General features: G+C 50.1%; 1 protein-coding gene and 1 long non-coding RNA gene across 5 annotated transcripts in view; one reads left to right on the top strand and one right to left on the bottom strand.

Annotated features, from left to right (window-relative positions):
* The window catches only part of LOC142469133 (sodium/nucleoside cotransporter 1-like), a 135,367-nt gene extending 116,710 nt beyond the window's left edge, over nucleotides 1–18,657 (bottom strand). For 3 of the 4 annotated variants that reach the window (XM_075576066.1, XM_075576068.1, XM_075576069.1), the window contains exons 1-3: nucleotides 18,521–18,618; nucleotides 16,533–16,635; nucleotides 7,156–7,229 (exon numbers count right to left, since the gene is read on the bottom strand). In XM_075576066.1, coding sequence (XP_075432181.1) covers nucleotides 7,156–7,229; nucleotides 16,533–16,551 — 93 coding nt within the window. In that variant the 5' untranslated portion in view covers nucleotides 16,552–16,635; nucleotides 18,521–18,618. Of the gene's footprint in view, nucleotides 1–7,155; nucleotides 7,230–16,532; nucleotides 16,636–18,520 lie in introns of all 4 variants that reach the window. The other variant, XM_075576067.1, reaches the window with a different exon arrangement.
* LOC142469134 (uncharacterized) overlaps nucleotides 1–22,832 on the top strand; it is a 65,425-nt gene extending 42,593 nt beyond the window's left edge. The window contains exon 3 of the long non-coding RNA XR_012788966.1: nucleotides 22,665–22,832. This is a non-coding gene — a long non-coding RNA (uncharacterized LOC142469134). The remainder of the gene's footprint in view (nucleotides 1–22,664) is intronic.
* Nucleotides 22,833–23,663: the final 831 nt, after the last annotated feature.

Raw genomic sequence — 23,663 nt, 5'->3', positions numbered from 1 at the left:
TGTAGGGGTGATAGTGAGGGAGATTGTGGGTGGAGGGCTGACAGTGAGGGAGAGTGTGGGTGTAGGGGAGACAGTGAGAGTGTGGGTGTAGAGGTGACAGTGAGGGAGAGTGTGGGTGTAGGGGTGACAGTGAGGGAGAGTGTGGGTGTAGGGGAGACAGTGAGAGAGTGTGGGTGTAGGGGTGACAGTGAGGGAGTGTGTGGGTGTAGGGGTGACAGTGAGGGTGTGTGTGGGTGTAGGGGTGACAGGGAGTGTGTGGGTGTAGGGGTGACAGTGAGGGAGTGTGTGGGTGTAGGGGTGACAGTGAGGGAGAGTGTGGGTGTAGGGGTGACAGTGAGGGAGAGTGTGGGGGTAGGGGTGACAGTGAGGGAGAGTGTGGTGGGTAGGGTTGACAGTGAGGGAGAGTGTGGGTGTAGGGGTGACAGTGAGGGAGTGTGTGGGTGTAGGGGTGACAGTGAGGGAGAGCGTTGGTGTAGGGGTGGCAGTAAGGGAGAGTGTGGATGTAGGGGTGACAGTGAGGGAGAGTGTGGGTATAGGGGTGACAGTGAGGGAGAGTGTGGGTGTAGGGGTGACAGTGAGGGAGAGTGTGGGTGTAGGGGTGACAATGAGGGAGAGTGTGGTGGTAGGGGTGACAGTGAGGGAGTGTGTGGGTGTAGGGGTGACAGTGAGGGAGTGTGTGGGTGTAGGGGTGACAGTGAGGGAGAGTGTTGGTGTAGGGGTGGCAGTAAGGGAGAGTGTGGGTGTAGGGGTGACAGTGAGGGAGTGTGTGGGTGTAGGGGTGACAGTGAGGGAGTGTGTGGGTGTAGGGGTGACAGTGAGAGAGGGTGTAGGGGTGACAGTGAGAGAGGGTGTAGGGGTGACAGTGAGGGAGAGTGTTGGTGTAGGGGTGGCAGTAAGGGAGAGTGTGGGTGTAGGGGTGACAGTGAGGGAGAGTGTGGGTGTAGGGGTGACAGTGAGGGAGTGTGTTGGTGTAGGGGTGACAGTGAGGGAGAGTGTGGGTGTAGGGGTGACAGTGAGGGAGTGTGTGTGTTTAGGGGTGACAGTGAGGGAGTGTGTGGGTGTAGGGTTGACAGTGAGGGAGAGTGTGGGTGTAGGGGTGACAGTGAGGGAGAGTGTGGGTGTAGGGGTGACAGTGAGGGAGAGTGTGGTTGTAGGGGTGACAGTGAGGGAGAGTGTGGGTGTAGGGGTGACAGTGAGGGAGAGTGTGGGTGTAGGGGTGACAGTGAGGGAGAGTGTGGGTGTAGGGGTGACAGTGAGGGAGAGTGTGAGTGTAGGGGTGACAGTGAGGGAGTGTGTGGGTGTAGGGGTGACAGTGAGGGAGAGTGTTGGTGTAGGGGTGGCAGTAAGGGAGAGTGTGGGTGTAGGGGTGACAGTGAGGGAGAGTGTGGGTGTAGGGGTGACAGTGAGGGAGTGTGTTGGTGTAGGGGTGACAGTGAGGGAGAGTGTGGGTGTAGGGGTGACAGTGAGGGAGTGTGTGTGTTTAGGGGTGACAGTGATGGAGTGTGTGGGTGTAGGGTTGACAGTGAGGGAGAGTGTGGGTGTAGGGGTGACAGTGAGGGAGAGTGTGGGTGTAGGGGTGACAGTGAGGGAGAGTGTGGTTGTAGGGGTGACAGTGAGGGAGAGTGTGGGTGTAGGGGTGACAGTGAGGGAGAGTGTGTGTGTGTGTAGGGGTGACAGTGAGGGAGAGTGAGGGTTTAGGGGTGACAGTGAGGGAGATTGTGGGTGGAGGGCTGACAGTGAGGGAGAGTGGGGGTAGGGGTGACAGTGAGGGAGAGTGTGGGTGTAGGGGAGACAGTGAGAGAGTGTGGGTGTAGAGGTGACAGTGAGGGAGAGTGTGGGTGTAGGGGTGACAGTGAGGGAGAGTGTGGGTTTAGGGGTGACAGTGAGGGAGAGTGTGAGTGTAGGGGTGACAGTGAGGGAGTGTGTGGGTGTAGGGGTGACAGTGAGGGAGTGTGTGGGTGTAGGGGTGACAGTGAGGGAGTGTGTGGGTGTAGGGGTGACAGTGAGGGTGTGTGTGGGTGTAGGGGTGACAGGGAGTGTGTGGGCGTAGGGGTGACAGTGAGGGAGTGTGTGGGTGTAGGGGTGACAGTGAGGGAGAGTGTGGGTATAGGGGTGACAGTGAGGGAGAGTGTGGGGGTAGGGGTGACAGTGAGGGAGAGTGTGGGGGTAGGGGTGACAGTGAGGGAGAGTGTGGGTGTAGGGGTGACAGTGAGGGAGTGTGTGGGTGTAGGGGTGACAGTGAGGGAGAGCGTTGGTGTAGGGGTGGCAGTAAGGGAGAGTGTGGATGTAGGGGTGACAGTGAGGGAGAGTGTTGGTGTAGGGGTGGCAGTAAGGGAGAGTGTGGGTGTAGGGGTGACAGTGAGGGAGAGTGTGGGTGTAGGGGTGACAGTGAGGGAGTGTGTTGGTGTAGGGGTGACAGTGAGGGAGAGTGTGGGTGTAGGGGTGACAGTGAGGGAGTGTGTGTGTTTAGGGGTGACAGTGAGGGAGTGTGTGGGTGTAGGGTTGACAGTGAGGGAGAGTGTGGGTGTAGGGGTGACAGTGAGGGAGAGTGTGGGTGTAGGGGTGACAGTGAGGGAGAGTGTGTGTGTAGGGGTGACAGTGAGGGAGAGTGAGGGTTTAGGGGTGACAGTGAGGGAGATTGTGGGTGGAGGGCTGACAGTGAGGGAGAGTGGGGGTAGGGGTGACAGTGAGGGAGAGTGTGGGTGTAGGGGAGACAGTGAGAGAGTGTGGGTGTAGAGGTGACAGTGAGGGAGAGTGTGGGTGTAGGGGTGACAGTGAGGGAGAGTGTGGGTTTAGGGGTGACAGTGAGGGAGAGTGTGAGTGTAGGGGTGACAGTGAGGGAGTGTGTGGGTGTAGGGGTGACAGTGAGGGAGAGTGTGGGTGTAGGGGTGACAGTGAGGGAGTGTGTGTGTTTAGGGGTGACAGTGAGGGAGTGTGTGGGTGTAGGGTTGACAGTGAGGGAGAGTGTGGGTGTAGGGGTGACAGTGAGGGAGAGTGTGGGTGTAGGGGTGACAGTGAGGGAGAGTGTGGTTGTAGGGGTGACAGTGAGGGAGAGTGTGGGTGTAGGGGTGACAGTGAGGGAGAGTGTGGGTGTAGGGGTGACAGTGAGGGAGAGTGTGGGTGTAGGGGTGACAGTGAGGGAGAGTGTGAGTGTAGGGGTGACAGTGAGGGAGTGTGTGGGTGTAGGGGTGACAGTGAGGGAGAGTGTTGGTGTAGGGGTGGCAGTAAGGGAGAGTGTGGGTGTAGGGGTGACAGTGAGGGAGAGTGTGGGTGTAGGGGTGACAGTGAGGGAGTGTGTTGGTGTAGGGGTGACAGTGAGGGAGAGTGTGGGTGTAGGGGTGACAGTGAGGGAGTGTGTGTGTTTAGGGGTGACAGTGATGGAGTGTGTGGGTGTAGGGTTGACAGTGAGGGAGAGTGTGGGTGTAGGGGTGACAGTGAGGGAGAGTGTGGGTGTAGGGGTGACAGTGAGGGAGAGTGTGGTTGTAGGGGTGACAGTGAGGGAGAGTGTGGGTGTAGGGGTGACAGTGAGGGAGAGTGTGTGTGTGTGTAGGGGTGACAGTGAGGGAGAGTGAGGGTTTAGGGGTGACAGTGAGGGAGATTGTGGGTGGAGGGCTGACAGTGAGGGAGAGTGGGGGTAGGGGTGACAGTGAGGGAGAGTGTGGGTGTAGGGGAGACAGTGAGAGAGTGTGGGTGTAGAGGTGACAGTGAGGGAGAGTGTGGGTGTAGGGGTGACAGTGAGGGAGAGTGTGGGTTTAGGGGTGACAGTGAGGGAGAGTGTGAGTGTAGGGGTGACAGTGAGGGAGTGTGTGGGTGTAGGGGTGACAGTGAGGGAGTGTGTGGGTGTAGGGGTGACAGTGAGGGAGTGTGTGGGTGTAGGGGTGACAGTGAGGGTGTGTGTGGGTGTAGGGGTGACAGGGAGTGTGTGGGCGTAGGGGTGACAGTGAGGGAGTGTGTGGGTGTAGGGGTGACAGTGAGGGAGAGTGTGGGTGTAGGGGTGACAGTGAGGGAGAGTGTGGGGGTAGGGGTGACAGTGAGGGAGAGTGTGGGGGTAGGGGTGACAGTGAGGGAGAGTGTGGGTGTAGGGGTGACAGTGAGGGAGTGTGTGGGTGTAGGGGTGACAGTGAGGGAGAGCGTTGGTGTAGGGGTGGCAGTAAGGGAGAGTGTGGATGTAGGGGTGACAGTGAGGGAGAGTGTTGGTGTAGGGGTGGCAGTAAGGGAGAGTGTGGGTGTAGGGGTGACAGTGAGGGAGAGTGTGGGTGTAGGGGTGACAGTGAGGGAGTGTGTTGGTGTAGGGGTGACAGTGAGGGAGAGTGTGGGTGTAGGGGTGACAGTGAGGGAGTGTGTGTGTTTAGGGGTGACAGTGAGGGAGTGTGTGGGTGTAGGGTTGACAGTGAGGGAGAGTGTGGGTGTAGGGGTGACAGTGAGGGAGAGTGTGGGTGTAGGGGTGACAGTGAGGGAGAGTGTGTGTGTAGGGGTGACAGTGAGGGAGAGTGAGGGTTTAGGGGTGACAGTGAGGGAGATTGTGGGTGGAGGGCTGACAGTGAGGGAGAGTGGGGGTAGGGGTGACAGTGAGGGAGAGTGTGGGTGTAGGGGAGACAGTGAGAGAGTGTGGGTGTAGAGGTGACAGTGAGGGAGAGTGTGGGTGTAGGGGTGACAGTGAGGGAGAGTGTGAGTTTAGGGGTGACAGTGAGGGAGAGTGTGAGTGTAGGGGTGACAGTGAGGGAGTGTGTGGGTGTAGGGGTGACAGTGAGGGAGTGTGTGGGTGTAGGGGTGACAGTGAGGGAGTGTGTGGGTGTAGGGGTGACAGTGAGGGTGTGTGTGGGTGTAGGGGTGACAGGGAGTGTGTGGGCGTAGGGGTGACAGTGAGGGAGTGTGTGGGTGTAGGGGTGACAGTGAGGGAGAGTGTGGGTGTAGGGGTGACAGTGAGGGAGAGTGTGGGGGTAGGGGTGACAGTGAGGGAGAGTGTGGGGGTAGGGGTGACAGTGAGGGAGAGTGTGGGTGTAGGGGTGACAGTGAGGGAGTGTGTGGGTGTAGGGGTGACAGTGAGGGAGAGCGTTGGTGTAGGGGTGGCAGTAAGGGAGAGTGTGGATGTAGGGGTGACAGTGAGGGAGAGTGTGGGTGTAGGGGTGACAGTGAGGGAGAGTGTGGGTGTAGGGGTGACAGTGAGGGAGAGTGTGGGTGTAGGGGTGACAATGAGGGAGAGTGTGGTGGTAGGGGTGACAGTGAGGGAGTGTGTGGGTGTAGGGGTGACAGTGAGGGAGTGTGTGGGTGTAGGGGTGACAGTGAGGGAGAGTGTTGGTGTAGGGGTGGCAGTAAGGGAGAGTGTGGGTGTAGGGGTGACAGTGAGGGAGAGTGTGGGTGTAGGGGTGACAGTGAGGGAGTGTGTGGGTGTAGGGGTGACAGTGAGGGAGTGTGTGGGTGTAGGGGTGACAATGAGAGAGGGTGTAGGGGTGGCAGTGAGGGAGAGTGTGGGTGTAGGGGTGACAGTGAGGGAGAGTGTGGGTGTAGGGGTGACAGTGAGGGAGTGTGTTGGTGTAGGGGTGACAGTGAGGGAGAGTGTGGGTGTAGGGGTGACAGTGAGGGAGTGTGTGTGTTTAGGGGTGACAGTGAGGGAGTGTGTGGGTGTAGGGGTGACAGTGAGGGAGTGTGTTTGTGTAGGGGTGACAGTGAGGGAGTGTGTGGGTGTAGAGGTGACAGTGAGGGAGAGTGTGGGTGTAGGGGTGACAGTGAGGGAGAGTGTGGGTGTAGGGGTGACAGTGAGGGAGTGTGTGGGTGTAGGGGTGACAGTGAGGGAGAGTGTGGGTGTAGCGGTGACAGTGAGGGAGAGTGTGGGTGTAGGGGTGACAGTGAGGGAGAGTGTGGGTGTAGGGGTGACAGTGAGGGAGAGTGTGGGTGTAGGGGTGACAGTGAGGGAGAGTGTGGATGTAGGGGTGTGGGTGTTGGGGTGGCATTGAGGGAGTGTGTGGGTGTAGCGGTGACAGGGAGGTAGAGTGTGGGTGTAGGGGTGACAGTGAGGGAGAGTGTGGGTGTAGGGGTGACAGTGAGGGAGTGTGTGGTGTAGGGGTGACAGTAAGGGAGTGTGTGGTGTAGGGGTGACAGTGAGGGAGAGTGTGGGTGTAGGGGTGACAGTGAGGGAGAGTGTGGGTGTAGGGGTGACAGTGAGGGAGTGTGTGTGTGTGTAGGGGTGACAGTGAGGGAGAGTGTGGGTGTAGGGGTGACAGTGAGGGAATGTGTGGGTGTAGGGGTGACAGTGAGGGAGTGTGTGGGTGTAGGGGTGACAGTGAGGGAGTGTGTGGCTGTAGGGGTGACAGTGAGGGAGTGTGTGGGTGTAGGGGTGACAGTGAGGGAGAGTGTGGGTGTAGGGGTGACAGTGAGGGAGTGTGTGGGTGTAGGGGTGACAGTGAGGGTGTGTGTGGGTGTAGGGGTGACAGTGAGGGAGTGTGTTTGTGTAGGGGTGACAGGGAGGGAGTGTGTGGGTGTAGGGGTGACAGTGAGGGAGAGTGTGGGTGTAGGGGTGACAGTGAGGGAGTGTGTGGGTGTAGGGGTGACAGTGAGGGAGTGTGTGGGTGTAGGGGTGACAGTGAGGGAGTGTGTTTGTGTAGGGGTGACAGTGAGGGAGTGTGTGGGTGTAGGGGTGACAGTGAGGGAGAGTGTGGGTATAGGGGTGACAGTGAGGGAGAGTGTGGGTGTAGGGGTGACAGTGAGGGAGTGTGTGGGTGTAGGGGTGACAGTGAGGGAGTGTGTGGGTTAGCCTCTGATTGAGCCACCTGTGCTGAAGCTGGGAAATCCTGAAAACCTAATCTGTTGGGGGGGGGGGGGGGGGGGGGTGAGACTTGAGGACTGGAGTTAAGCTCCCCTGATTATCCCCGCCCCGCCCTCCCCGCCCTCCCCGCCTCTCGCACATTACATACGTTACTTCTGTTATGATATATAAACACTGCTTATTGGGTTTTGTGTCACGTTTAAGCTGCAATCGCTCACAAACAGCCTGTCCTGTGATAAGCGACAGACACTCTTTCCTCCCGGAGTATTGGCGGGTTTGAGCTCCCTTTTATCTCGTTTTCCGAATGCCTTCTCGTTTGTTTGGGCTAATTGCAGATGAAACAAGTCAAAGTATTTGAAATATGTAAAGATGCTGTAAAATCAGACGGTTACCGGTTTGGAGAACGCCAAGTTTGATATTCCCGTCTTTGTGTTCTCAACGTTGGTCATTTCCATGTCTGCTTCAGCTGCAAAATGAAGACAACACCTGTTATTCATATGACGGCACATCTGTGTGTACGTCCCTGTCACATCTGTGTGTGTACTGTACGTCCCTGTCACATCTGTGTGTGTACGTCCCTGTCACATCTGTGTGTGTACTGTACGTCCCTGTCACATCTGTGTGTGTACGTCCCTGTCACATCTGTGTGTGTACGTCCCTGTCACATCTGTGTGTATGTCCCTGTCACAACTGTGTGTGTACGTCCCTGTCACATCTGTGTGTATGTCCCTGTCACATCTGTGTGTGTACAGTACGTCCCTGTCACATCTGTGTGTGTACGTCTGTGACAGGGTAAATAAAAGCCACCAGTTATATGCCTGGAAAACCTATATCTAGTCTGCAGTGCAGCACTGACTAGGTTAAACTTCAGCTGGGAACCTCAGGACAATTAGTTGGATCCCAGCTGCCTAATCAAGGTGTGTTAAAACCCAGGTTGTAGACACATGGAGCTTGCTGTTGATGAGAGAGGAGTAAGCTGCTAAAGTGATTCCTGAAAACAAGGTCTGAGTAGCAAAGTAGTGAAACTGTGAACTGTCTGTCCCCTGCATAGAAAAAGGGTAGCTGCATATATATATATAAACTGTCTGCTAAAGAGAAACTGTTTTGTTCGGTTTGCTGAAGGAAAAGCCATTTTCGTTTGTTGCTGAAAAAGAGCTATTTTTGTTTTGTGTGCTGTATATTTTTCAAGGCAAAATAAAACAGCCTTGTCAAGAAACCCACGTGTGTAGTTGCATGTACCCTGCAACATATGGTGTCAGAAGTGAGATTTGATTTTTTTTCAAAAGGCTCCTGCAGTTAAAGGGCCACACACACACACACAAGAATGGAAGAAATGTTGAAAGCGTTTCTGTGCGAGCAGGCCCGGCTGCAAGCGGAGAGAGATGAAAGACTACAGACAGCACAGGATGAGCGGATTTCCAAGCTGCTGACCCAATTCCAAAAGTCTGCCGGTGCAGAACTGGCCAGCAGACCCCCGATACTCCTGAGGAAAATGGCTCCGAACGAGGATCCAGAGGCTTTTTTACTAACATTTGAAAGAGTCGCCGAAGCTCAGGGCTGGGCTGCAGATCGCTGGGCAACTGCTTTGGTCCCGCTCCTCATAGGTGATGCCCAGGCCTCATATCAGGGCCTCCCTACAGATCAGGCAATGGACTACCGACAAGTAAAAGCCGCCATACTGGATCGCTTAGGTCTGACCCCAGAGACCTACCGGCAGCAGTTCCCGGAACATGAAGTACACCGCTAAGATGAGACCCTGGGTCCTCGGTCAGCGATTATTGGACTTGTGTACGCGCTGGATACAACCCGAGGAGTGCACTAAGGAGGCAATTCTTGAGCAGGTGGTTTTGGAACAATTTCTACAAGTAATACCCCCTCCCGCATGCTCGTGGGTAAAACGCCACCCTGCTGAAACCCTAGCTTTGGCGGTCCGACTCGTGGAGAACTTCCTTGGGGCTGAGCAGCAGGAGAGTGTCCTGGACCCGACTCCACCGGCAATTGCGGACGCCCAAAGAGGGAGGTCAGATCAATGGGGAACCTACGGCCCGTCACGGAACCGCGAAGTCCAAAGGAAGGAGCAGTCGTTCCAGCAAGGACGGAGTCCAAATGCTGGTCCCCGCAGAGACACTCATCTCCTTCCAGATGTCGGCTCGTCGCAAAGTGAGAGGAACTTCCGAGGACGTCGCCCACAGGACCCACCAGATGCCTGGTCTCCAGTAACCGGTCCAGCGGAGTGCTATCCACAGCCCCCTCTCCATGTTCTGCTTGCGGAGAACAAGGCCACCGGTATGTGGACTGTCCACTGATGGATTGTTCATTCAGCAGAACCGTCGCCTCGGCTTTTTCTAGGGAAAATTACAAGCCCTGGCTACTTTCAGCCCTGATTGGGGGAAAAACCGTCCAGGCCCTTGTAGATTCGGGCTCTGGGAAAACGCTGGTCCTCCAGGAACTGTTACCGCCCAACGTGTGTTCTTTTGACTCCCCATGGAGCATAGAATGTATACACGGCGATGTAAAACGCTATCCGACAGCCAAAATCCAGCTACAGGTAAAAGGTCAGGAGGCTTACCTCGAAGTAGGAGTCGCTCCTTGGCTCCCTGCCCCCGTTGTGCTCGGTCGGGACTGGCCTTTCTTTGCGGACCTAATGGCCCCAGTTTTTCACGAGGAACCTCCTTCTAGGGCTCAGGAGAACCCTGGCAAACTGTTCCCCTTCTCGGCAGACCTTTTTCCCAGTAGACACCGGGTTCAAAAGACTCGGAAGCAAAGACGCTTGGACAAACGGGACTGGTTGCAGAAATCTGGGTCTCAAGGTGACCATTCTAGTAGTCAGAGGTCACAAGTGATGGCTGGGGATGGCCAAAAGGAGGGGGATATGGGCCCTGGAGATTTACCAGACCTGTACCTCCCTGACTTTCGCCAGAAGCAAAGGGAAGACCCAGTCCTTGCGAGACAGTATGACAAGGTGGTGAAAATTGATGAACAGATTTTAGATGCACAGGGGGTGATAGTATTCCCCCATTTTGAGCTATCAAAGGATATCCTATATAGGGTGAATAGGCAGACACAAACAGGGGAGGTCACCAGACAGATATTGGTTCCCAAGGCGTTTGTTAAATCTGTGTTCACTCTAGCCCATACTGTCCCTTGGGGTGGTCACCTGGGCAGGGATAAAACATTGGACCGTATTTCATCCCGATTCTATTGGCCAGGGATGCATAGTGATATTGCTAAGCTATGTGCAGCATGTCCGGAGTGCCAGCTAACTAGTCCAAAAGGACAAAAACCAGCCCCTTTGGTTCCTCTACCCTTGGTGTCAGTTCCCTTTGAGAGGATTGGGGTAGACTTGGTAGGACCTCTAGAACCTTCTGCAAAAGGACACAGGTTTATCCTTGTAATAGTGGACTATGCAACAAGGTATCCTGAGGCGTTCCCCCTGAGAACAGCAACGGCGAAGCAAGTAGCCAACAAGTTGTTGGAACTGTTCTCACGGGTTGGACTTCCCCAGGTTATGTTGACAGACCAAGGTACAAATTTCATGGCTAAACTGATGCAGGATGTCTTAAAGTTACTAGAGGTCAAGTCTGTTCGGGCATCGGTCTACCATCCACAGACTGACGGATTGGTGGAAAGATTTAACTGAACTCTAAAAGGGATGCTGAGGAAATTTGTAGACTCAGAAAAGAGAGCCTGGGATGAACTTCTCCCTTTTCTGCTGTTTGCAGTGCGGGAAGTTCCCCAGGCCTCCATGGGATTCTCTCCATTTGAATTGCTCTATGGCCGCCAACCCCGGGGTATCCTAGACCTTCTAAAGGAGTCCTGGGAGGAACAGCAGTCCCCTTCTAAGAATACCCTGCAATATGTACTAGACCTTAGGAAGCGCCTAGATGTGGTCGGCCATTTTGCCAGGGAGAATCTTAGATCAGCCCAGGACAGTCAGGAGAGACATTACAATCAGAATGCTCGCATGAGAGTGTTTCACCCGGGTGACCAGGTGATGTTATTGTTACCCAGTTGCGAGAGTAAACTCCTGGCCAAATGGCAGGGCCCATTCGAAGTAATCCACCGTACGGGTGATGTGGATTACGAGATCGCTCAACCAGGGTCCAGGAAGAGTAAACAAATTTACCATGTGAACTTGCTGAAACCCTGGAAGATGCAGCGGTCTCTATTCATCCACCCGGTGGAGGAGGAAACGGACTTGGGTCCTCAGCTTCCACGGGAGAACATCGTGAGTGACGATAAAATCCCAATGGGTAAACAGTTGTCCTCTGAACAAAAAGGGGACTTGTTAGCAATAATTACACAATTCCAGGATGTTTTTTCTGACTTACCAGGACAAACTAACTTAATTTCCCATGCAATCGAGACAGCACCTGGGGTAAAAGTACGTTCCCGTCCTTATAGGTTGCCTGAAAGTCGTAGGGCTCTGGTAGAGAAGGAGATACAAGAAATGTTACACTTAGGAGTGATTGAGGAATCATGCAGTGAGTGGTGTAGTCCACTAGTTATGGTCCCTAAACCCAATGGGAAGGTAAGATTTTGTGTGGACCTCCGAAAGGTCAATGCGGTATCCAAGTTTGACGCATATCCGATGCCAAGGGTGGACGAATTAATTGACGCCCTTGGTAACGCGGAATATATATCCATGTTGGACTTGACAAAAGGATACTGGCAAATACCCTTAGAGGAAAAGTCCAAATGCAAAACAGCCTTTGCCACTCCCATGGGTTTATACCATGTTTGCATGGAGCCCCAGCCACATTTCAGAGACTCATGGATAAGGTTCTGAGGCCCCATAGGAATTATGTCGCAGCCTACCTAGATGACATTGTCATTTATAGTAAACACTGGCGGGCCCATCTAAATAGGCTGAAAGCGGTCCTCAAATCTCTAAGAGAGGCAGGGCTCACAGCGAACCCTAAGAAATGTGCCTTGGGTAAAGCGGAAACCAAATATTTAGGGTATGCAGTGGGAGGTGGAAAAGTAAGGCCACTAGCCGACAAGGTAGCTGCCCTGAAAGAAGTTCCGACCCCCCAAACAAAAACGCAGGTACGCTCTCTGCTGGGTTTAGCAGGGTACTACCGGCGGTTCATCCCCAACTATTCAGAAGTGGCAGCCCCTTTAACGGACCTCACAAAAAAGTGTGCCCCTACACAAGTGGTGTGGTCAAGGGATTGTCAGAGAGCCTTTGAGGACATAAAAAGGTGTCTATCAGAGGGTCCCATCCTTAGAAGCCCAGACTTCAACAGCCCTTTTATAGTGCAAACAGATGCATCAGAGATAGGGCTAGGGCTAGGGGCAGTGTTGTCACAACAGTTTGAGGGAGTTGAACATCCTATCCTTTTCCCGAGTAGGAAATTGTTCCCAAGGGAAAAAAACTACTCAGTGATTGAGAAAGAGTGCCTCGCAGTAAAGTGGGCAATCGAGGCTTTGAGGCATTACCTGGCAGGAGTCCATTTGACTTTGGTGACGGATCTGCTTCCACTGAAGTGGTTAAATAGCATGAAGGATTCCAATGCTAGATTGACTAGGTGGTATATGGCCCTCCAACCCTTCTCCTTTCAGATTCAGCATAGGCCGGGAAAAGAGAACGCAAATGCTGACTTCTTTTCTAGAGAAGGGTTGGATGGTCGGGCTTCAGCCGTGCGTAGCCCCAGCCACACACTAACAGGGGAGGAATGTGACAGGGTAAATAAAAGCCACCAGTTATATGCCTGGTAAACCTATGTCTAGTCTGCAGTGCAGCACTGACTAGGTTAACTTCAGCTGGGAACCTCAGGACAATTAGTTGGATCCCAGCTGCCTAATCAAGGTGTGTTAAAACCCAGGCTATAGACACATGGATCTTGGTTGTTGATGAGAGAGGAGTAAGCTGCTGCTAAAGAGATTTCCTGATACAAGGTCTGATAAACAAAGTAACTGATTTATAAACTGTCTGTCTTCTGCTTAGAAAAGGGATTGCTGCCTGAGTTACACACTGTCTGCTAAAGAGAAACTGTTTCGTTTTGTTTTTGCTGAAGAAAAGCTATTTTTGTTTTGTGTGTTGTATATCTGTTAAGGCTAAATAAATAAGCCTTGGCAAGAAACCCACGTGTGTAGTTGCATGTACCCTGCAACACAGAGCCAATCTGATAAAATAATGGCTAAGCTGAAGCGGAAGTATGAGGAGGCACTGAAGCAGATGACAGTCTTCCAGCAAGAGGTTCACACTCTTCGCATAGAGCTGAATGCCTCACAACAGAAGGTCAACAGTGTCCGGACAGAGGTGGACGTATCTCAGAAAGAGGTTCAGACACTCCGCAGAGCACTGGATGCCTCACATCATGAGACCAACAGCTGCCGCACAGACCTGGAAGTTTCCAGAAAGGAACTGCACAGTCTCACAGAGAAGCTGGACATTTCTAAAGAAACGATTGTCAATCTTAATACAGATCTCCAAGTCTCTCAGAAGGAGCTTCAGACCCTCAACCTAGAGAAGGAAGTCTCACGCCAGGAGACTGTCATTCTCAAAGCAGATGTGCGTAAATGGAAGGAGGACTGCAAAGAGGCCCTGAATAGTGCAGAGACTGAAAAAGGAGAAAATTTAAGATTACAAAGAAAAAACTTAAAACTCAAAGAAGAAAATTTTAATTTGACAAACGACGTCAAGGAAAAAAAATGAAAAGCTGCACGAGCTTAAAGAAATAAATAGACTTTTGGAAGGTGAGAAGTTTGAAGCAGAGCACCGACTGCAGAACCAACTGCAAGGTCTGCGTACGCACCTCGAGAATGCCGAGGAGAAGCAGCGAACTCTGCAGGAAGACAATCTGCAGGCTGTTAAAGAAATTCAAGTGCTGCAGGAACGTCTGATTACCCAGTATGTCCCCGCAAAGCAGCATGAGAAACTGAAGGCTACCCTGAGCATCACCAAAGCATCGCTAGAGGCCAAGCTTAGAACCCAGGTGACGCGGCACAAAAGGGAGCACAAGAAGGTCCAGAAACTGAAACAAGTAACTGTGGCCCAAGCAAAGAAGTTCATAGTGCTTCACAATGCAATAAAAATGTGGAAGCAAGCTAGGAGAAAGCAAAGCATGCAGATAAATTCCCTGAGAAGAGACTTGCAAGACGCACTCAAAATACAGGGATCTCTCGCGGATGAGATGAAAGTTCTACAAGGACAAGTATTGACCCTGACTAAGCGTCAGTATCCCACAGCCTCAAAAACCCATGAAGACAAGGGTACAGTGAGAGCTGGGAATACCGCTCATCTGAAAGACAAGGTTGCAAAATGTGAACCACCTAAACAAGCACTAGCAAAACCTTCAGCCACCCAACAGGCAATAAAAGAAGGTACACGTGCTGAATCAAAACCAGAAGAATCCTTAGCTGATGAAGCTGAAAAGATGGGACATTCTCTGGAAGTGGGTGTGGAGTTGCAACTTAACCCCAAAGAGGCTGAACTAGCAACCCCATTGAGTGGGAAAAGGGCAGAGAGACAGCTTCAAGAGCGGAAAACTCAAAGGGCTGTTTTTAAACGCTTTGCAACTGCTGCCATACAGTCTGTCTACAATAAGACAAGCTCCCGACGCGAGGGAAATCTCATGACCGCGCACGTAGCAAAAAGACTATATTTAGAAAAAGTCCTCCTCGAGCGACTGAGGAGTGCTGATCTCAAGCACCTTCGGGAGGAGACACGAATAAACTGGAGAAAGGGCTCCGATCCCAGCGGGACAGAGGGTTCTCTTCCTCCATCCACTCTCATTCAAGTCACAGAGATATCACACACACTCTTACATCACTTACTTTCAAGAACCATTTTACACCTTTAGCTATAAATCTCATCCACACCAGGGGAAGGACTAGCACAGATAACATTCCAAGAGATTGTGTTTTTAAGTATACCTTTTGCTTGCTTCATTCATTGTAACATCGCCGGAAGAAGAGATCAGTGTATCTCGAAAGCTCGCACAAATAAAAGCATTTCGTTAGCCACAGAACGGTATCATCTATTTATTTTTTGATTATTGCAGCTCGGCTAACACGGTACTGATACCTCTACATGTGTATATATGTATGTATATATATATACATACATATATACACATGTAGAGGTATATATATATATATATAGTGGTCGACAAATCACCCAAAAATCTGACTCGCAAAACTAAAAAATCTACTCGCCACCTAGTACCACACGTGTGCTGTTTGGGCCAATAGGAGCTTGCCACGATGTTAAATCTACTCGCCCGGGGCGTGCAAATGTATAGGTTTGTCGAACACTGTAATATATATATATATATTGTGACATAGTCCAAAGATTTTAGGCAGCTTTCTGCCCTGTTTTAGGTCAGAAAGTGCAGAAATAGTTAAAAAATGATCCATTCCATAGCTTCACATTAACTCAGGCAGCTGGATGGAAAATCCAGACCACAGATTACAATGTGTCTAGTTCTCCCTCACCTGCTCTCCTAATTGCTAACACAGGTATTTAGAGCAGAGAGGTTTGCATTTCACTCTCTCTCCTTAGAGCCTGGAGGCTGGGGGTATCGCTGCTCCCCTGTTTCCAGTTTCGGGGTGATTGGCCCCTCCAAGTATCACAGTACCAGAGGACTTGCCTGGACACTTGGGACCGAGTTCCCACCACGAACAGGTAAGACAAAACAAATGTTTATTGCTGTTGCTAAAAGACTGTGCTGTATCTAGTGACCCTAAATGAGAGGGCATTGTTTTAAGATGGGGAACCAGGTTAGTTGGCCAGCAGCAGTTAGGGGCTGATTCTGATGTGTAGTTAGATCCCTGAAAGGGATAGGATTTCTTTATATGATTTGGTTTTTATTCCTTAAAAGTGACACTGTGTGAAATGCTATGACACTGATATAAGGGAACCGCTGAATGAAAATGTCTGAGTGCCTCTAACCTACACATGTTAAAGCTGCAGTACCTTACTTGGATGAAAATAAAGCAGGCAGAAGCCTGAGTTAAGCAACGTAATACTTTGCATGTTCCTGTTTGTTGTATAATTAACCCTAGAAGACTGTGTCGGGAAGAACCCAGACAGACGTCAGCACTACAAAAGAGGGGCGTTTGTCACAATATATATATATATATATATAACAACTCCACGAGACATAAATACAGAAAACGGCCTCCTAGCCTTAGGCCGCGCATATAGTGACCGCGACGGCGACGGCGCCCAAAAACAAATGCATTGCCGCCACCACGTGCGCTTATAGTAAGCGCGAATGCGACGGAGCGACGTTGCGTCGCGAATTTTGGTAGCTGGCAATATTTGATTTTTCAAGAGCTGTCGTCTCATGTGACAGCACCTGAACCAATCAAATGCCAGTACGCCCGCGCCGCCGCCGCCGCAAAGTGAAATATAACTTTTGCTAGCGGCGATGGGTGACGAGACCCGTCGCGGGCACTATAGGTGTGGGCTTAGGCGGGGGCCTCCATGACCAGGGGGCCAGGCTCCACCTCTCCGTCATGCCCCTTGCCCCCGCTGGCTGCTATCCTACCCGCCAGCACGAAACAGAAATACAGAAAGACGTCACCCAAACCCAGCTCCCATGGAGGAGACTTAGCACGGCACATTGAAAAGTGAAAATAAATTGTATTAAACATACATGATAACCAACAGCCCCCCTACATCCCTCCCCACTCACCCCCTTTTCCCACCCCACTTTCCCATTGTGGTTTTCCCTGTCATTCCCCCTCCCCCTGTGTTGTTCCCCCACATTGTTTGCATTTAGAGGGTCATTTGTGTACCTGTGTGATTTTCACTTACATTGTTCCAATGTGTGCATCTTGTTGTTCTGCTGTTACACTTTTCAGTTTGGCATATTCCAACGTTTTCTAGTATTCTATAAGTCAGCGAGTGCTGGAAAACACTATTGCATGTTGGCTATTATTTTGGAGGAATTGGGGTCCTCCTTGTTCCCTTTGCACCCTGCATTCAGTTCATTAAAATGTTGGAGTGCTGTCTATCCCTTATGTTACTACCATGATAACCAACGTTTCGCTCCTACACAGAGGACCTTCCTCAGGAAGGTGACTAGCCATGGCTTTTAAAGATTCAGCAAGGTCCTCAGGGAGTGAAACCTTGGTTATCATGGATGTTTAAGAGAATTTCTTTTGACAGTGCTGAGCCTCCTTCATGGGACCTGAGTTTGGATGAAGTATTTCTGTATATACAATATATACTGTGTCGCGTGCTTGTACTTTGTGGAACGTCAACCCCACCCACTGAATGTTAATGAGCCAAAAGGACACAAAGATCTTTTTGTTCACAGCTGCAGCAGATTCAATCTCAACCACCCCAGTGTACATCTGCGTTGACCCAAAGGCGGACAGCCTTTGGCGCAGCCAAAGGGTGTGAGCCGTTCGGTGATGTTAAAGCTGCTCTATTTCAATCTGAAACACATAAGCCCTTTATCCCTTGTACCCAATTTTCTAACTCTATCTGTGCATGAAATGTGTGTGGATTAATGTAACCATGTATTGTTATAACTCTGTGCCCAGGACATGCTTGAAAACGAGAGGCAACTCTCAATGTATTACTTCCTGGCAAAACATTTTAATAAATACAAATAAAGTGTGTATGTCATTTGTTTTTAACCTATATTTTACATTGTTTTACAACATAAAAGACTTATGTCCACCAAGTTCAACCTATATTAAATTTAGATGACGGATACTGGTTTGTACTGATTTTTTTCTTAACAAACAAAGCTACCCCAGATACAGGATGTCACTCCGATATGACATACGAGAAGCACAAGTTATCGAGGCTCCCATTCACATCGTGCAGACAGGTGCAGCCAGCTGAGGTTTTGTAAATGGCCTCAAAGCATGAACTGACAGAGGTCTCGGCCATATCACCGCGACCAAATGACCGCAGGCACTTGGCCATGACTCACCCCGCCGGGACACCCCTTACCCTAAACCCCTAAATGTTAACCCCTAATACTAACGCTACCTCCTACCCAAAAACCTTAAACTATTACGCTAAAACCCTTTACCCTAACCACTAAAGCCCTTCAAGTTATCTCCCCTAACCTAACCGTTAAACCCATAACATTATCCCCCTACCCTAACTGCTAAACCCCTAAGGTTATCACCCTCCCTTAACCGCTAAACCCCTAAAGTTATCCCCCTAACCACTAAAACCCCTAAAGTTATCCCCCTTTCTAACCGCTAAGCCCCTAAAGTTATCCCCCTACCCTAACCGCTGAACCCCTAAAGTTATCCCCCTCCCTAACCGCTAAACCCCTAAAGTTATCCCCCCTCCCTAACCGCTAATCCCCTAAAGTTATCCCCTACCCTAACCGCTAATCCCCTAAAGTTATCCCCTACCCTAACCGCTAATCCCCTAAAGTTATCCCCCTACCCTAAAACATACCCCCTGGTTGAAGCGGCCCGTGGCGGAGAGCCCCTCTGCTGCTAAACACCGGTAGGGAGTTGCTCGCGGTGGGACGGCCACAACTACATGTCCCACCCCGTGAGGAACCATCCTCCGATTTAAAGAGAAGCCGTCGGGTCTATGAATCTCCCACCCTATTAAAAGAACAGGACCATGCAGACCAGAGCAGGTGATCGGGACTCATACGTGACAATCAGGACCTGCGATTTATCTATCTGCCTTCCCAGTGCTGGAGAAGATTGAAACTCCTTTCATATGAATAGAGCTCCAATCTCTCACAGGGACGGCGGCTTCACAGCACGCCGACTACGGGGAATAATAATAATAATAATAATAATAAACCCAGATCTTACTTGTTTCTGCTCTTCACGGATCCCAATCTTCTCCCATGTGGGCAGACGGACTCAAGATGTCTTGTTTCCTCTTCCCTTCTCCTTAGTGAAGGGTCTAATCGGAGGAATGGGGAATGTGTTATCAAGCGGCAGCAAAGTCCAAAGCTGTGTCAGCGGCTGGATGAGATTCCTATGAGATTCCCACTTCCCTGTAGAAGCGGCTGACTGTTTAAAGGCACAAGCAGTCGCTAATACGTTTAAAAGGTCATTGTACATAAGCATACATTCAATTCTTCCTACCAATGACTCAAATCTTGTCTATAATGTTTTGCCTCTTTGGAATCAAACACGTTTTTTTGTTTTCCTGTTTAAATAGCTGTACGGTTAACACGATGAATGTTTTTACAAGTCCATCCCCAAGCCCCCATCACATCACGCCCCTGTCTCTCTCCGGTGCTGGCACCACGGCTATTCATGCTCATTTACACACATGTGCAATTGCAGGACTGGTGATGCCAACATCTGGGGTCATTTGTAATGAAGATAAAACATCACTCACACAGACCAGGGGCGGCCGACTCCAGTCCTCCAGGGCCACCAACAGGTCAGGTTTTCAGGATATCCCAGCTTCAGCACAGGTGGCTCGTGTGCTGAAGCTGGGATATCCTGAAACCCTGACCTGTTGGTGCTCCTTGAGGACTGGGGTTGGCCAACAACTGAGACACTGATTGAGCCACCTGTGCTGAAGCAGGGATATCCTGAGAACCTGACCTGTTGGTGGCACTTGAGGACTGGAGTCGCCCACCCCTGACATAAACCATCTTAAATGTGACAGTAGAGACACGTTAGGATCATCTTATAATCAGCAGCAATGTATACTCGATTATTAGGCAACCATGCAAATGACAATGTGCTATGTTTGGACTCCCCAGTCTCCATGGCAGTTATATAAGACATTATTTTTATGTTACAGTATTGCAATAGATCAATAACTTTGTAAAGAGATTTAATACGCGTGTAATGTTTCTTGTTTGTTACATTTCCCCCCTAAACACTATATACTGCTGCTTTAATAACACACTATCCTCTTCTCTCTCACTTAAACCTGCGGGAGCTCAATGATAGGACAACTCCAAGCGACACTATGGGGTTTTTTTTGTAATAGGATTGAAGCAGGGGGTCTGCCCCGCGTTAATTTCAGCTCTTGGGACCCCCTGCTTCCTGAGATAATGACCTCTGTTGGTGCTGTTGGTAAGCGCCCTGGCTGGGTTCACAATATGGCCGTTTAAAAGTCCCGCGGTCTGCTGGCCAATAGGAATCCGCAATGTCATCCCTTTTGTCTTCCTATTGGCCCACGTAAAGGATACCGACAGCACTTTCAGACAGAGGTAAGTATCAGCGGAAGCAGGGGGTCCTGAAATGAACGCGGTTCAGCTCCGGAGACCCCCTGCGTCTGCCCTATATATAAAAAAAATCTATGCTGTCGTCCAGAGTGCTCCTTCACGTCAGATCTTGGTTTCTTGTTTGTTTGCGGGGATTTCTTAGTAAAAGCCTCAGACTAGTATCTAAGAAATTGTTATCCATATCAGACCAAAGTACATTTGGCCAAGGTCCGCAATCTCCTCTTTAATTATTGCCTTATCGTATGCAATAAGAGATAGTAGCCGCTTCGCCCGTGCATCATCGAAAATGTACAAATCGGGGTGGCGCTGAGAGGGTTAAACACACAATCAAATCCAGAACGGTATAGAAAATGACCCTCCTAATAGTGCAACCCCCCCCACACACACAAATCCCCCCGAGAAGATAACGATGGCTGATGATATGATGCAGAGCACGCAGGAGATACTCTTTCCTACAGTACTTCCATGCCACGATGTAAAACTACACACACTGGATACTGCTACTTCAGTTACTAATAACTGAATGGCAGTCTCACATTCTCCGTACGTCTCTTACACACTCACAGCCAGAGCCAAAGCGCCGGCCCCCCCATGCTAATTACACATGGATATTAACAGAATGAAGAGACATCGTGCTTAGGCTCCTCGCGGTCTGGTAAGTGCGTCTGCAAGGGGCCAGGTCAGTGCATCTGAGATGTATTGTATCAGACGTAGAGCTGCCCATGTGCTTCGTTACAGAGGTGGGTTATAAGAAGGGTCGCAAAGGTGGAGAAAGAGGGGGCCTGTCGGGTATTGAGGGGAAGGGCATACCAGAGGTGTGGGGCAGTGAGAGAGGTTTTAGGTGGGAGAGGGATTTAGACACAAAAGGGGTAGAGAGAAGACATCCTTGAGCAGAACGTTGGCGTCGGGCAGGGGTATAGCAAGAAATTTGGGCTGAGATGTAAGGAGGGGCAGAAGAGAGGAGAGTATAGAGAGGAGGTGAATTTTGTGAGTAATACAGGATTTAAAGCTGCAGTTCAAGCTCCCGTTTTTTGTTTTTTTTTAGGTTTTTTATTACTTCACTAGTTTCATGTGGGCAATCTCTACTTACCTAAAGAACTGCATAGCTGCCGGTCAATTTGTTCTCCGTCTATTGATCGGCAAAGTTTGGCGACATCTTTAAATATGGGGAATGTAAATGTTTGCTATAGCAACAAGCATGCTTTTAAAAATAGAATACAAGAAAATTGGTCTTTCAAAGTTGTTGTTTTTTAAAACAGAAAATGTTAAAAGTATTTTTTCTTACTACAGAACTGATTTATTAAAAACACACATGCGGGATATTGCCTGAACTGCAGCTTTAATATCAGAGGGATTTCAGCAGGAGAGAAGGCTGACAGAATAGGTCCAGAATATCTGTAGACAGCATAAGAAAAGCTTATTAAAATTTTAAATACAATGTTTTGTTAAGTAAATGTACTTTTTTTTTTTTTAACATTGTTAGAGCTGCTCTCATTCCATCTTTCAAATTTAAATTCTGGCCCACGTAAGTCACGTAAGTCACATAAATCTGCCCTGGTTGAGACATTTGGTAGCTTTACATAAAGTCAATTTGTTATATAACACACACACACACACACACACACACACACACACACACACACACACACACACACACACACACACACACACACACACACGTGTAACCATGCTGTAAAATGGATTACAGTCATCTCTCCTGCTGACAGTAAGGCCTGGTAAGTTATGGGCATGCCAGCAGTAATTATGGAGGTTTGCCCTCACACCCTGGTGAGGTGCCCTATGTATGGATGGGAGTGGTCACATGCTCTGAATCCATGATTAGTGATGTCAGAGTTGTGCCAGCCCCCAGAGGATACATAAGGCACAGCACTGCTAAAAAGTTAATGTGTTCAGAGGTTGTTGCTGAGTGTTGGAGGAGTTGGTAGTAGATGATGAAGCAAGAAGCAAGTCTGAGTACAGACTTGGGAGGAGACAGCTCATAAGACTGTGACCAGGGACCTGGCACAGGGAATATCTCCCTAAGGGGAGATAGGGAATCCACCAATTTGGGAAAGGACACCTTTCAAAGGGAAGTGCGGTGAACATGAGCGGCTGAGTACAACCACTGTGAGGGGCAGCTGGCCCCCGCAAGTCAATAAAGATGATCTTGTTAAATCATACCCTCGTGTGTAAGTGTGGAGTGATTACACAGAGGAGTGCACCACAGAGGAGTTCCTCACCAGGACCATCCACAAGCGGACGCTGGGATCCTGATGAGGTGGAGGCGCTGCACTGGATATAGGTAGGACTCAAGCACACTACCTCAGCTGCCTGTCTGGGTTGGCAATCCCCACACAACATCATGCGAGAGACTCAGGAGTCCTGTTGCCAACAGGTGCACCACCAGACACTACACTGTAATGGGGACTGGTTAGACCACAGGGGCCAATGTGAGATTGGGTGGGTCAGGCTAGGCCAGAAAATCCGTTACATATATATATATATATTCACTCCAGTTGATTGTTATATATAACCGGCCGGTTATTCCTCTAAGTGAGATCCTTGGTGATCCCACTGTGGAGTCTTTGCTAGGTAATTTACCTTTATTGCTATTACTGGAGTTTGCCATCTACTGACATGATTAGGCTATTCCTGTCTGCTTGTTAGATCCCTGTTTGTTGTTATTTGTATGTTATCATGTCTTCTCATTGTTCTTTTCTGTCATCGTTCCATGATTAATAAATTCTGACTTTTTTGTTTAGCTTTTTGTATACTTTAGATCTGAGTGCTTGGAAGAAGTGCATTACTAGGATAAAGGAGTCCCTCCCTCTCATGGAGGTGATATGCTGGGAGAGGTGCAGAGATAGGAGCGTGAGAGTGTACGATTCACACACATACCCATAATATCCTTGGATAGGAGCACTCGCGATACTGAGGTATACACGGCTACGGGCGCCCGTCCGGCAAAGTCCAGGGGGAACACGTGTATGGCAAGGGTTCACAACTTCAGTCCTCAAGCCCCGCGCCCAACTGGTCAGGTTTTCAGGATATCCCTGCTTCAGCACAGGAGGCACAATGAGTGTCTCAGTCTTGAACTGAACCACTGATTGAGCCACCTGTGTTGACATGGATATCCTGAAAACCTGGCTGGAGTTGAGAACCCTTGGTGTATGGACTGAATCACAAGCATGGCCGCCGACAGGGGGGACAGCCGGGACAGGTGTCCCGGGCCCGGCATGTGTGGGGGGCCGGGCCGGCAGGCGCTGCAAGTTGGACCTGACTTCTGGCCAGGTCCGGCTGCTGGTCCTCTCGCGGCCGAGCATCGGCTCTCACTCAATTGCAGGCCTCCTCACTCTGTCCCACACCTGGCCCTCTGACGTCAGCATGCGCCGGGCCTCGCTCTCATACCGGCGCGCCCCGGAAGCTGAGGCCCAGCATTTATATATATTGGTTTCTTTTTATATGTATTGGTTTTTTATAAGCATTGTTTTTTTTTTATATATATTGGGTTTTTTTTAATAAGCTTTGGGGCTTTTTTATATGTATTGTTTTTTTATATGTATTGTTTTTTTATATGTATTGTTTTTTTATATGTATTGTTTTTTTTTATATGTATTGGGGCTTTATATGTATTTTTTTTAAATATGTATTAGGAGTTTTTATATGTATTGTTTTTTTTTATATGTATTGTTTTTTTTATATGTATTGGGGGTTATATGTATTGGAGTTTTATATGTATTGGGGAGGTGGTTTTTTTTGTA

This window comes from Ascaphus truei, chromosome 18 (genome assembly GCF_040206685.1).
Source record: "Ascaphus truei isolate aAscTru1 chromosome 18, aAscTru1.hap1, whole genome shotgun sequence".
Classification (NCBI taxonomy): Eukaryota; Metazoa; Chordata; class Amphibia; order Anura; family Ascaphidae; genus Ascaphus; species Ascaphus truei.
The sequence above is the reverse complement of the archived record's forward strand: the minus strand, read 5'-3'. Positions and strand labels throughout refer to the sequence as shown.